General features: G+C 33.0%; 2 protein-coding genes across 3 annotated transcripts in view; both read left to right on the top strand.

The window, feature by feature from the left end:
• The window catches only part of LOC106104860 (CD63 antigen-like), a 21,967-nt gene extending 17,176 nt beyond the window's left edge, over positions 1 to 4,791 (top strand). The window contains exons 3-6 of one of the 2 annotated variants that reach the window (XM_013285049.1): positions 577 to 747; positions 1,215 to 1,442; positions 1,785 to 1,876; positions 4,143 to 4,791. In XM_013285049.1, the coding sequence (XP_013140503.1) occupies positions 577 to 747; positions 1,215 to 1,442; positions 1,785 to 1,856 (471 nt within the window). In that variant the 3' untranslated portion in view covers positions 1,857 to 1,876; positions 4,143 to 4,791. The remainder of the gene's footprint in view (positions 1 to 576; positions 748 to 1,214; positions 1,443 to 1,784; positions 1,877 to 4,142) is intronic. The other variant, XM_013285058.1, reaches the window with a different exon arrangement.
• Positions 4,792 to 5,541: 750 nt separating this feature from the next.
• On the top strand, positions 5,542 to 14,514 carry LOC106104894 (ero1-like protein). The gene is made up of 2 exons (XM_013285093.1): positions 5,542 to 7,224; positions 13,605 to 14,514. Exons 1-2 carry the CDS (start codon positions 5,807 to 5,809, stop codon positions 13,717 to 13,719), a joined length of 1,533 nt encoding a protein of 510 aa, XP_013140547.1. The 5' UTR covers positions 5,542 to 5,806; the 3' UTR covers positions 13,720 to 14,514.
• Positions 14,515 to 14,965: the final 451 nt, after the last annotated feature.

Here is a 14,965-nt window from a genome sequence, read left to right as displayed (position 1 = left end):
GTACGAACACCTATCTCGTGGGCGTAAAAAGTCTGCTGACCTTGAACTTTACCGCGGCGTACAAAGTCTGCCCGTGCGAACGGTCGCTTAATGAAAACATTGTATGAAACATGTCAATTCTAGTGTTGTAAAGTCCTGTCTAATATTTAACGCGTTTAAAAAAAATATACAGATTGAGTATTCAACAATTGGAGAAAGTCTGTGTGTACAACAATGACTAAGTAATACCAGTTGACCTCAAGCGTGTTGTTACGAATTCCAATAGTACAAACTACCGAGCGAGTTGAACTCTCTATGGAAAGCGGCTTTCGTTTCCACCGCTTCCTTTTAGATCGTGTCTTGCGACGTGTCATGCAAGACTACCAGGTTTTTTATGTCTTAGGCGGGACAGTATCATTTTAAAATTACTTTCTATTAAATTTAGCTACATTAAAAGAAACTGTATATATGGCATGATTCAGTTTCCAATATAAGGAATCAATATATTGTCGTAATGTAAGATAATTCTTATTTGGTTCCTCTTATAATTATTCTAAAAATGTAACTCTGTCTGATAAAGTGACATTCTGTTTGCAGTACGCGATCTTCCTTTTGGTGATCATCATAGTGCAAGTGGTATTGGCCGTGCTAATGTTCACATACGCGGATACGATGAAGGAAGCCCTCGTGAAGAGCGTCAATGGAGTGTTCGACAAACGCGCCACCGACCCCGCAGCTAATACTGTGTTCAACAACATCCAGCAACAAGTACTTTGCCTTATATCTTTATTTATAATTAGCTGTACAAAATACATAACAGACAGATTATAAACGAGGAAAATCCACTGGAAATATGTTATTTCAGTCTATTAATATAAATGACTCATTCTTTAATACAACATAAATGTATTTGTTCTTAATTAGGCTAATGTCAACTTTGTCCTAACGCCAACAGTGGTAGAGCCCGCTTTAATATATTTGTACGAATGGGCTGGCTCGCCCGAAGCAATACCACGACCACACAGAAGACAGGCGTGAAGTGGGAGCAATTCCGCGTTTCGTCTGATGAGTGTAGTGCTGGAGGCCTTATTTTAACTCATTTTCCTTTCCATCCTTTTCTTCAGTGGAAAGTATGGGAAGAAACAGTGGATTTGACGACGGAGAAGATGCGTAGGACAGGCAAATCTGGTCTATCACCTTTCTAGTCTCTGTAATAAATTTACGCTCGTGTACAGCTGGAGTGCTGCGGTAAGTCGAGCCCGGCGGACTACGGCGTGATCGCTGGCGTCTCCGATCTGCCCGACTCGTGCTGCACACGTGCCAACGGCGTGGTGGGCAAGCTGCTCAGCCGCTGCACCATCGCTGATGCTAATGCCATCGGCTGCGGTCCGCGTACAGCCGACCTTTACGACAAGTGGAACAAGACCATCGCTGGTGTAGCTATCGGCGTCGCCTGTATTGAGGTATGTCGACTTTACTACAAAACCAGTAATGGATTTTTAATATGCTCTTATCAGAAATAGGAGTATTGGAATTAAATTAAATCTATACAAATATTGTAAAAAGGAAAATTTTGTATTTTTGTATGTATTGAAATAATTCAAAAACTATATTTAATAATTTGGTGACTGGTCACGTTCTAATTAGTTTTTTTTACGAATGCTACTTAATTAATTACATTAGGTAATTGTCTAGTTATTTATGTCAGTACCTTTTTTATAATACTCTAAGGGATATGCCATAATTAGATAATGTTTTGCGTAATGCCGAAACAATACATTAATGTTTTTTTTACGTAATTACAGGTGGTTGGCGCGCTGTTCGCGCTGTGCCTCGCCAACTCCATAAGAAACATGGACAGAAGGTCTCGCTACTAATATTTTATATTTTCCAACTGGTACCTATAAAACACATTTTATGTTTTTTTAATTGGCTATTTGTGAGGTGGCTGTGTCACTGCATGGCTGTACGACACTTTTCTTTTTAATTCCACTTGGTTTTTTAATTGGTAACAAAATTCGAGTGGATTTTTGGTTAAATATACTATGAAAGGTTTTTGGTTTGATATTTAACTTTGTTACAATGTTTTTATAACACATTTATTGATGTTTTTATATGGTGAGTATATGTAAAGACGGACAACATTGCATTTCTATGTTTTATATTCATTTTTACAAGATTTTTTTATATTGTCAATATTGTTTCATGCCTTATAAATCGTTTATTTTAATCAGAAAATGTTGTTCGTCTTGTTATTGCGATCTGAACGTAAATAATATGCTTATTTTGGGTCTGTATAGCTTACTAACAAAATATTTGTGCAAATTGTAACTGTAACTCTTCTATTTTTGTACATTTGAAAAAAAAAATGGTAAAGGCAACTAAAAAAATATTGGATTCAAAATCAAAACAAATTTATAGAAAAAGTAACAAGTAACTATACAAATAAGGAATTGAATGGATGTTGACATATAATTCAAACATTTAAAAAAAGCACAAAAGATTTCTACCTTTTTTGTATTTAAAAAACAGTACTCGAATGTTCTAGAACGAAAAAAAATTAAATTAGGATTAGATCCTGTCTTTCTATTTAATAACAATAGTAAAACATGGCTGACAATAATTGCATTTAATTTAAAATCGACTGATTAAAAAAAAGAATCTCATAATGCGAAAGAGCACAAAAGTGCCAGTAATTTTTTTACCAAGCGTTTAAGTAATTATTAATCTATAATTTAGAATATTTTTATTATTCTCTTGCCAAACTTATTCTGTGTTCATAATTTGGAATATTTTTAATATTAACAACATAAAGACTTGTGTTTCTATAATTTTTGTGTTTAATAAAGGATGATATAAAAAATATAATCATTTTTACTACGATATTAACTTAAAGATGTTTTTTAGCTTTTTAATAATGTTTAAAATGACTTAGATTTAGCTTTTCCATGTTTAGAAGCACTTGTGGTCTTTATGATGATAAAACATTAACACGTTTACTGCGGGAAGCAAAATTCTTTATCTATTGCGGCGGCGGGCCGAAATGCGCCCCCAATAATATTTCCGCCAAAGCGTGGCAGGTCTTTCTAGACCCACCACATTAATGTATATTAAATCATAAAAACATTTTATGTAATGTACATCTGAGATAATCGTTTCATACTAGCGAAAGCGACATGGTTTTCATTGTCCGCCACAAGATTAAGTACCGCGTCAGGTCGATATCGGCCTGTTACGCAGTGAACGTGTTATCACAGTGCCAAATTGTCATCTATTTAAGAGCTCTTTTTGATATAATATATTTGTAATTTCAAACCGGTTATATCGACATCAGCATTATTGTTATATTCAATAGTCTGCACAGGTATTGTACTTGGAATTAACGTCATTATAATCGGTGTAATTTCGACCGATGTCGTATTAACCGGTTTGTTTTGTATGTCATTGGATTTGTATTTGTCTTGCTAATAGTGCCTTTAGAGGAGTTTATAATATGATTATCTCCAATAAAGATTTCTTATAACATCGGTTGTTTCTCTTTTAACTGTATAATGGACATTGAAATTTTCATTAAATTACAGTGAAGGCCTGAAATTTGATCGCCTTTGTTGAAAATAAATGTTTTGTTGTGGTTTTTAAAATGTGATATTACCAAGTTGTTATAGACTTCAGATTTTGATACATTATTTATCTCTTTATAGATTACCTATATTTAAGTTAAGTAAATAATTAAAAAAAAAAAACAAGATAAAAAATGGTATATGAAAATACTTAATTAATTAGTAAGATTGTATTTGTTTTGGAACTTCTGAAATATACTTTGTAATATTTTAAAATTAAGTGTTAAAAATATGTCGCAACTAATTTCGCACATGGTAAGTGGGTTTATGTAAATACTAACTGCACGCTAAAGATGTAGTCAATAACTTGTATGTGATGCCATAGATTACAATGTTTTCGCCATGGCAACACTACTTCAAATGTTTTATGTGATGTATAATAGCTTGCATGATTTTTTATATTTTTTTTAGTTTGCTTGCACGGTTTTGTGTTAACTTGCGTTTTTTAGTTCCTTTTTGTTATGGTACCAGTAAAAATTATCGATTGTTTTAACAGATTAGAATAATCGATTTATCTTAAATTAATGTCGATATCGATTTCAGGTACGCTTAAATAATACTTCGAGACAACGAACGAGAGGACATCGTGGACTGCACATGGATAAATATGTACAAGTTATTATATTAAGAGATAATGCTGGCCCACCTTATTCAAAGAAAACTTTTATCGAACACAAATATATTTTAAAACTCTTTCTCGAAGCATATTTAGTTTCGAGAATAACGAGTTATTACGAACGCATCAAATAACTGCAATGTTACCAACACTAATGGTACAGATAAATAGAGTATTTGTTATTTTTATTCTGTTAAGCATTTTAATTCCATCACAGATAATATATGCGTTAATTTTTTTTTTTTGGTTAATACATTTTTGTTGTATGACTTCAGATATATTATTAAGGTTAAGATTAAGTTAGTTAAGACACTTTCGAATGTTAAAATTATAAGAAACCATTTAAAAAAAGTATTTTCCTATTTCAACTTATTAGACGTCCAGATTATATTTATATGATTATAATGTTAATATTTGTATGCATTTCTATGTAAATGTGATTTAATAAGTGTTTCGACTTATATGATAGAGCTGCTGTGTAAGCGGGAGTAAATGTATTATTGAATCTCTTAAGCATTTCAGATATTAATATATGTTTTACATTATTTGGCTATAAATAAAGTTCCACCAACTAAAGTGTTTCTTTTCTTTAATATATCCTTTTAATACTTAACTCCATCATCCCCGGCTCACTATCCCCTACTAAGTGACTTGTGACTAGAAATTTAGGTGCAGGTTGCATCATGATGTTTTCCTTCACCGTAAGAATGTCGGGTAAATTATGTACATATTAAATTCGAAAATTGAAAAACATTGGCATATTGCGGGATTCCAACCCAAGACCGGCAGATTACTAGAGCTAGTCAAGAGCTTATATCCCTGAGCCACTGACGCAATTGACTTATCTTCACGAACATGAAATTGTATCCTATATCTATATACGTTGGGTTTGCGTTATTATTGCGTATATGCGTATTGGCATATTTTTGACTACCTTGCTTCATTTCAGTATATCTGAGCAATTTTGTATCATTATGGAGTTTTTGTTGCAAATTCTTCAGTTATTATTTAATTAAAACTACAAAATCCAAATACTGGCACAGTGAAACATACTTTTATATTTGAGAAGAAAAAAATACGAAAATAGCGCTCAAACTTAGAAATTAAATAGTCGAATTGGCTTCATGCCATATGCTCTCGATCAACTAATTGCAAATAACGTTAAAATATTAAATTCAATTTAATCTGAAGAGATATAAATTGTTTTAAAATATTTTTAAATGGCAACATTCCAAAATATATCTTCTGTATCACATGAATAAAATCTTTATAACCTGTGTCAAGTGACATTTACTTGACGTTGACACATGATTATTTTCCTTGTTCCACGAACGTCAGAAGTCATATATTTTGGTCATTTCATTCGTTTCATTATTTAGATATGTCTGAACGTTTGCTGCCGAATGTAATTTTTTGGTTTACTTAGTACACTTGTTGTTTATTTTTGATGTGTGAAATTATGATTCTTTAGTTACTGTGATGTGATTAAAAACAAATTCATTTTTTTGAACAAACATTGGCTGTCTTCCATCAAACTGGAGTGGCATATTTCTGTCTTAAAGTAATCGGTGCGAACGTAATTGTTACAAAAATGGCATCGAAAAATTGTTGTGTTATGTTTATGATTTTCACTGTAGCGATAGTCCAGGCGGTTAGTTACGACACTGAACTATATGAAACGGCGCCTTGCGACAGTAATGCTTGTTTCGACGCTCTTCACGGTGCATTGGGGGATTGTTCGTGCAATGTTGACACTATCGACTATTTTAATAACGTGAAGATTTTTCCCCGCATTCAGAGTCTAGTCAGTAAAGATTATTTTCGCTTCTACAAGGTCAATTTGAAAAAGGAATGTCCATTTTGGGCTGACGACAGCAGGTGTGCGATGAAATATTGTCATATTAAAACTTGCTCGAAGGAGAGCGTTCCGGGATATGTCGACGAGCACGAAATTGAGCCGCCAGCTGAAAAGTACACTAAGATTGATGAAACGGCTTGTAGTACTGATGAGGACCATGATCCCGATTTAGGTTACCTAAATATGACAATAAGTGCAGCTAGCCAGTACGAAATAGCGAAATGGAATGCCCATGACAGTGCACTGGAGAATTTCTGTGAATGTGATGACAGAGATGTGGAGGCCGAGTATGTGGACCTGTCTCTAAATCCTGAAAGGTATACAGGTTATAAGGGACCCTCTGCTCATAGGATTTGGAGAAGTATTTACCAGGAAAATTGCTTCAGACCTAAATTAAACCCATATGAATCCTTTCCATATGTACTCAGTTCCGATTTGAGTAATATGTGTCTAGAGAAAAGAGTATTTTATAGAGCAGTATCTGGTCTCCATAGCAGTATTAATATTCATTTGTGTTCAAATTATTTGCTGTCAGAAAAAGGAGTAGACTTTGCTGCACCACCTGATGGTGAGTGGGGACCCAACTTGGAGGAATTTCAACGCCGCTTTGATCCATCTCAAACCCTTAATGAAGGTCCCAATTGGTTGAAAAATTTGTATTTCGTTTATTTACTGGAAATGCGTGCATTGTCCAAAGCTGGTCCATACTTGGAAACCGAAGATTATTTTACTGGAAACCCCACAGAGGATGAAGAGACAAGGGCAGCGATAAGCAATATGCTGAGTGTAATATACTCGTTCCCTGATCATTTTAATGAATCTGCGATGTTTAATGGGGGTAGTCAAGCTGCAAAGTTGAAGAATGAGTTTCGTGAACACTTCTGGAATATTTCGAGAATAATGGATTGTGTTGGCTGTGACAAATGCAAACTGTGGGGTAAATTACAGACTCAAGGCTTAGGTACCGCTTTGAAGATTCTATTTTCTTCACAATGGGACAGCCTTGAGGCAGATCCGGTGCAAGGAACGCTGCCAGTCAGACATAAGGCAAATAAACGACTGCAGAGAACTGAAATTGTTGCACTCTTCAATGCATTTGCAAGACTCTCGAATAGTATTCGACAATTGGAGAACTTCAGGATTATGCTCAGGTACGATTTTAATTATTTACTTATTGTATTTTAAACTTCCATCAGTCTTATATTTAACAGATTTTTTGCAAATTGATGGTTATTTAAAACAATCCTATTTGAATTATTTTCCTGTTGAGATTAACTTTGCAGAAATTCTTAATTACTTTAATACACTTCATGTAAAGATAAAGTTTTCAATATACAGATAACTGTAATAAAAATAATTTGTTGATAGTATTTTAATCTCAATAAATTTCTGCATTGTATTATTGGCATGCTAAACTTTCTAACATTAATGCTTATTATGCTTTGAAATGGTCCCTTATCGTAAAACCTTATTTCTTGCTTCTTTTCCTTAATATTTCGTAGTTTCTTAAAACTAATTGATTTTTATATTGCGATGAGTGCATGACTTTAACAATAATGTAATTCTTTGGTAAAAAAGATTATAGAAAAGCCAACTAAAGGGAATTGTATATATTAATAAGTTAAAAAGGAAAGATTTGTATTTTTGTTTGATTAGAAATAGCTCAGAAAATACTTTATCGATTTCAAAAATCCTTCACCATTAAAGATAATTTATCAGTAACATAGGCGATTTTTTTTACTTTTCTAATTTGACGGGAACAAAATCGTGAGAAACACCTAGTGAAGTAATAAAAATACAGAAGAATTGAGAACCTTTTCCTCTTTAAAGTCAAAAAACCACTAGATTATATAAATTTGACCCAACTTTTAGTAATATTGCGTAATAATTGTTATCTACCTAATTGTTTTTATCACTTTAAATTTTCAAACATAATGCTTTATTGATTTCACTATGATAAATTTCTTTTGAATTTCAAGAAACATATTTCTATACAAAAAATAGGTAAATATTGCCAAAACATTGGATATCAAAACCAAAATCCACATGTTATTTTGTTGCCAATATTGGGGCAGAATTATTTGGATGTTTGCCATAAGGATCATTGTACTTTTTATTTTTTTTTATAATATAAGGTGGAAAACGAGCAAGCGGCCACTTGAGTCCACCGAAATGTAAAGCGACCGTTGCCCATAAACATCCATAAACGCAGATGCGTTGCCTACCCTTAATTGACGGAGTAGGAGACGCACATAAGAGGTTATTTCCCCTTCCTATGCGTCTCCTCCATCGTGATATGGAGCCACCACCACATGTTTTGTAATGTGTATTTGTCAATTTCTTATTAAAACAATGCTTTACTGGAATGTACATTTGGATTTTCGCAGTCTATTACTATCCGTTTCATTGTGTTTAAAACAAAAATACGATCACGTAATAATAAGTGACGCAGAAAATAAAACGACGCAAAGAATCGAATTCCTATTGTCTAATGATAATTATGAAACACATTGACTCTGGCTTAGCAACACACTGTAGAGACGGTGATGTGTTAATAGATTCGGGAAATGTTTATTTCTTAACTAGCTTTCACCCGCGACTTCGCGGGGAATTAAAAAAACAAAACCAAATAGCCTATGTGTTCTTCCAGACTATTCTCTACATCTATGCCATATTTCATTGAGATCCGTTCCGCAGTTTAGGCTACAAACTCTAACAAATATCTATCCATCCATACAAACTTTCGCATTTATAATATTAGTATGATCAAAACCTACTTTTACTGGTATGTCCTCTTTATCCAATCTTAGTCTTCCGAAGTCCTGCTAGAGCATACCAAACTAGGAATCCAAATAAATTATTAGTCAATCTTTTTTCTTACTTAATATTATAAATGCCAAAGTTTAGGTGTTTTGTAGCCTAAGGCCTAAACTACTGAACGGATCTCTATTAAATTTAGTGACGTAGAGAATAGTTTGGAAGAACACATAGGCGGCTTGCTTTTGTTTTTTCTTTTAAATTTCCCGCGGACGGAGTCGCGATTGAAAGCTAGTTTTGTATAATTTCGATCTAAACCAGTATTTTGTGCGCTGTAATAATTAATACTACTTATGATTGAAGAATGTTTTAGAAGAAAGTAAAAAATAGGTGTTTAATAAAAACGTACATGTATAATATGATCGCACTAGAAGCTTTGCAAAGTTTATTAATTGACTAGCTTTCGCCCGCGACTCCGTGCGCCTGGAATTAAAAAAAAGAAAGTGAATAGCCCATGTTTTCTTTCAGACTATCCTCTACATCTATACGAAATTTCATCGAAATCCTTTCAGGCGTTTAGGCTACAAACTCTAACAAACATCCATCCATCTAAACTTTCGCATTTGTAATATTAGTATGAAGCATGATTGGTGCCTCGTGTCCATAGCAAATTGTCTTTGTATACCTGTTCGCTTTTAACGTATAATACGGTCATTGTAGTAATATTACATAAAAAATATATTACGTAAAAATGTATTGCGTTCATTGTATATACGTGGTAACGTTTTGGTTCAAATATCGTTCTTGTTTTGTCTATTATTGATTTATATGTTAAAAATACGTAATTTGCGGCGTATCAATATATTCCTATGTAGGTTTTTATGAAATTAATTGGATTTTAACACATAACACGTCTGAATTTGAATAAAAAGTTTTTAACACGATTATTTAAATAAGATGCTCTGATCTAGATTTGTGATCTAGAGTTGATTCATTAAGTCACTCTCGAAATCAACTATCTTATTGGTCACTGGCTGTTGCTCGCAACTTCGTCCGCTTGTTTAAAAATAATAAAAGACAATTTAAAAAATCGGCTTTGTAGTTTTGACGTGAATCAAATACATTCGAAATACAAAACTTTCCTCTTCAACCAATGTTATAAATACATACATAGTCTATGTTATTCACAGATAAATTACCTTTTTAATGGTGAAAGATTTTTTCAAATCGGCTCAGTAGTTTTTGAGTTATCTTAATATACAAAATACAATTCTTTCGTCTTATTATATAGTATAGATTATGTAATAAGTCATCATTTATGTAACTAGGGAGAGTAGGACAAATATTGCATGTTTTGAGTTCGCTTTATAAGCTTCGTACCTTGATTGTTAAAAGAGTTCTTGTATTTCAACTTATAATTTCACTAGCTTTTTGCCCACGACTCGGTCCGCGTGGAATTAAAAACAATCAAAAGCAAGTATCTTCTATGTTCTTTTAGACTATGTTCTACACATGTACCAAATTTCATTTATATATATTCATTGTTTAGGCTACAAATTCTAACAAACATCCATCCATCCATCTAAACTTTCGCATTCATAATATTAGTATGATATGAAACGGTAGTTATACCAAATTATATGAAATTTTAAAGTCTTTTGATTTTAAATCGATTTCAGTTATTACGTCGTCAATTACAATACTCTTGTAATTAGAATTATTGTTTCTATAATTAATTTTACTACTGTAATTTGAGAAGTTTATTAGTAATTGATTGAAGGCTGACTAGACCTAGGATACAACGTAACTCAATTTTTTTTTTAAATTTATTTTACAGGGGGCTTAGTCGCGAAGCGACGATAACGCCCCATAAATCTTTCAAATAAATATTTTTACACAATAATTTAATATAAATTAGCGCGTCAATGTCTGTAACAGACACGCACCTTTCACTTGTGTGGTCGAATCGAAAGTTGGTTTATGTGGCATTTACAATAAGACGCACGTATGAGGTCTTGGAGCAAGCATGTTCTTGGCCGAAGTGATGGTTGGCCTAATTATAAGTAGAGGTGCACACCTTTGATTATACAGTTTCGCAGCCAATTCAACTGTTTAGTTGCACAACTAAACATCGAGTAGTGTAATATCCATGTAAGTTAATAGGAATCAAAGTGAGATTAAACAGTTGTGCGATAGTTTAGTTTCAGGTGTGTGCACTAAGTCGTCACTGTATGAAATATACAGACATCGTTATATTAAAAAAACGAGATTATTTTCTACTATGTAGATTAGATTTTGTAATATACTAAACATGCTTTCTATCTATTTGAAGTAATTAGTTGTTTCCCATTGCCCTTAGAACCATATTTTATTTTAAAATGTTTTGTGTGTTTAAAGCTTTGTTCACATTAACAAAGTTTCTGCTTAGCATTTAATGATGAATGGTGAGTTTCACGACTTAATCTAAGTAATCCTAATGACTAGGACATTAGTACAAAGCATACGTGCGCCTGCGCATGCTCGATCAGAGTGTAGTCATACTTTGACTCAAGCGTTGACAAAGTTTTAAACCGATTCACCTGAAATGATTGTACGTTGCTACCTTTCAATATTTTTTAAGTTTTATTTATTTTTCTATTAAGTATAGTTTTCCGATTTTATATCATTTTAATGCCTTTTTTCATTATGACATTACTGGTCAAATTTTATTTTTAAGACTGTCTGTGAGAAGAAATATAATTTTAGTTGCAACATAGCAGTTTTTATTTAAGTATTATGTGAAAAAGTTAGACCTTCAATTATGCCCGTATACGAGACTAGTTAAAACAATGCTTTGAGTTAAATAGATACGGGCTAAACATAAATACGATAGAAAAATGACAAGGTCGCTGTTACTGAATGCTGTCGATCGATTTGGAATTATAAATACATGGAGATAGGTAGCGTGGTAGTAATCTAGATTTAAATGTGAATATGAAGTTTAAATTAGATCAGCGTCCTCATCCTACTCCCGTAGGGTGATCACAAAAGGTTTTCGTCATTTCATTTATCAGTCCCTTCTTGATCATGTCACCTTTCACGCAATCCATCCATCTCTTTCTAAGTCTACCTTTACCGGTGTACCTCCACACTCATAACTAACGTTCATGAAGCGTAAATTAAAAATCAATATGCCTACCGAACTACCGCGAAACAATATAATTCTTACAGCAGCTGCAATCGTTTAGAAACAAAAGGTAACAATGGTACTGACATACAATCCCAGATAAATACAAAACTCGGCGTACTTTAGTCGCGCAAAAATCATGAAAGTGTACGAAATCTTATCAGTAGTAAATTGTTAACGCATTAAAACTATAAAAATTGCAATATCGCGAAACATAATTGTGCTGAAAATTTCTCTCGTCGCGACGAATTGCGACAATTTAGCACGTGCAAGTTATTGCTTTTTACTAACTAGCTGTTGCTCGCGACTTCGTCCGCTTGAAATTAAAAAATAATAGCTTGTGTAACTCAAAAATAAATTACCTTTCTAACGGTGAAAGAATTTTTAAAATCGGCCCAGTAGTTTTTGACTTACATACAAAAATACAAATCTTTCCTCTTTATATTATAGTATAGATATAGACTATAGTCAAGTTACAAGAGACCCTGAGAAGGAACCACAATCTCTTTCTCTCGAAAGAAAGAGGAGAAACTAAAAACTCGCTGATAGAAGTTTCTTATTTGGGTTAGACCTAAAAATCTATTCATTACTTTTACAGTTAAACCTTGCGATTCAACATTCAGATATTTTTACTCTCTTAAATTAGGAAGTACAATTTTAAGTTAGACCGTAGAATTGTTTATTCACCTCTTCTCGGATTTCGTCAGTGTCGTGCTTTTGTGTTTTAGTATCTTGTTTATCTAGTCATTTGACGTGTCCCAAACGTATTGGTGTTGCCTACGCAATATACCGCACGTAGTTGAACGAAGTGTCTGATTCATGCTTTGTTTATCTCCAGTCTTGGCTTGTGTAATTATTAATATTGTATGCCACGTAAACTACGTCGTTATCAAAGCCGAAACACATGGGATGGTGATGTTTGTTACAATTTTTTGGCTCCTTCGAGCCTTTTGTAACATACGATCTCTATATATTGTTATTCCTTTTTGTTTTTTTAAAGTTTCTTTTTATTTATGTACGGTTTTCCGTCAACAATAAAAGATATGTGTTGTTTATTTAACTCGGGTAATACCTCATTTTATCATCATTATTGTACGTAATGAGTCGATATCTGCATTTTTGTTTATGACATTATCGTGTCTGTTTTATTTTAATTGGTATTGTTTAGCAAATATTGGGCGGAAACTGATATTGTTTTTGTGTGTAAATCAATTATTTATTGAAAGTATATTCGCGTTTACAAAACATGCATCAATTAATATACTTCTGTAACCGTGAAAAGTTGCGAAGGTTAAGGGTTATTATTTTGCACGATTATTTCGTTCTCATATATACTAAATGATGAGAAATATTTATACTTTTCATTATTACGTTAATTTTTTTCTTTTATTTTTGCTATAATTAAGGCTTTTCAATCACTTTCCAGGACAAAAACTTATTTGCACGTTGCTTTTGTAGTGTAAATGTTAGCGCGTCGATTGGGTCATTGTGTATCTGCATTTGCTGGGTATTTAAATTGGCTGAAATTGCTTTCACGCATTTGCATTTGCAAGTAGCAAAATGTTAATTATTCAAGTTTAAAAATGTGAATTATATTTCTAAATGCAGCGCAAACAAAGAGCCAGAAGTGAAACGGAACGTATTCGAAGGCGGTGGTGCCAACATAAGAAGTACAAAGGAGCAGTGCTCGTCTGGCGGAGACAAGCCGAGGATTTGGAGCTAATGATTAAGTTAAATTTATTGATAGATAATTTATTTATTAACATATTTTACTATGTATTCCGAATTATTTGTTTACATAAAAAAGTTATGGTCCATTTTGACAGATGTCAAAAGTCAAGATGCCTTATTAAGAATGGGAACGAACCAATCGGAGATCAGATTATGCTTTATTTTTCTTTATTGTTTTTTAAGTTATTTACTAGAGTATTTAAGATGGTTGTAATTACAAGAAGTTCACTGGTTTGGTTTTAGCTGTAATTTAGAGTCTTTGACCTGTAACAAATTCTATAGACTCGGATGATTTTGAATGTCAGATTCAAAATAGATTAAATATGTTTGGTGGTTAACTAAACTGTTTTAAATATTACTAGTATCGTATTATAGGTCTTTTAAAATTTTATGATATGACAAAGTCACAAAAATAAGAGATTCAAGTTTTTGAGATTAATGTAATGACAAATGTTATTCTGTAGTACTTAAGTGCGCGGGGATATCACATTTGCACACCAGTGAAAAAGAAGGCTTGTAATTTTTAAGTTAAAGCTGAATTTTGCTTGCATTGTTTTACTTTTATATGTTAACAATACAGTAATACCCCGCTTTACGCGAGGGATACGTTCCGAAGAAAAATTGCGATATCTAAAATTCGCGTATATCGAGGTTTTTGATTAAACATAGTCAAAATTTAATGCAAAAAATCATCACCATCCACTTGCCCCTATCCCTTACGGAGGGTCGGCACAGTATGTGCTGCTCTTCCATACATCTCTATCAGCCGTCATATCTGAATCCACTCCCTTCCTAAGCATATCCTCTTTCACACAATCCATCCATACTTTCTACGGTCTTCCTTTTCCTTTGTAGCCACATTAATACAAATAATACAAATCACTTTAATTCTGAGAACACTCTTATTTTTTACGGAAAAATACATTTGTTGTCTTTTGGATAGCGTATTGTTTACGTTCTTGTAAAATACGTTCATAATACCCAACACTGTTTTTAATTTGATTACAGATTACATTTTGATATACAGTCAAGACACGATACCGCGACCATAGAGAAGTTAACAACTACATATTTATACGCACTCTTAACGCGTGGTATTTGAGCGCGAAATTTGAAATTTGCGTTATAGTGAAACCGCGAAAACAGGGTCGCGCTAAGCGGGGTATTACTGTACTTTACGATATTGTTTCAATTTTTAATTAAAATTGGGTACAGTAGAACCTCGATAAGTTAAAGTC

Source organism: Papilio polytes, unplaced genomic scaffold, assembly GCF_000836215.1.
Source record: "Papilio polytes unplaced genomic scaffold, Ppol_1.0 DF824270.1, whole genome shotgun sequence".
In the NCBI taxonomy this organism is placed as follows: Eukaryota; Metazoa; Arthropoda; class Insecta; order Lepidoptera; family Papilionidae; genus Papilio; species Papilio polytes.
The sequence above is the reverse complement of the archived record's forward strand: the minus strand, read 5'-3'. Positions and strand labels throughout refer to the sequence as shown.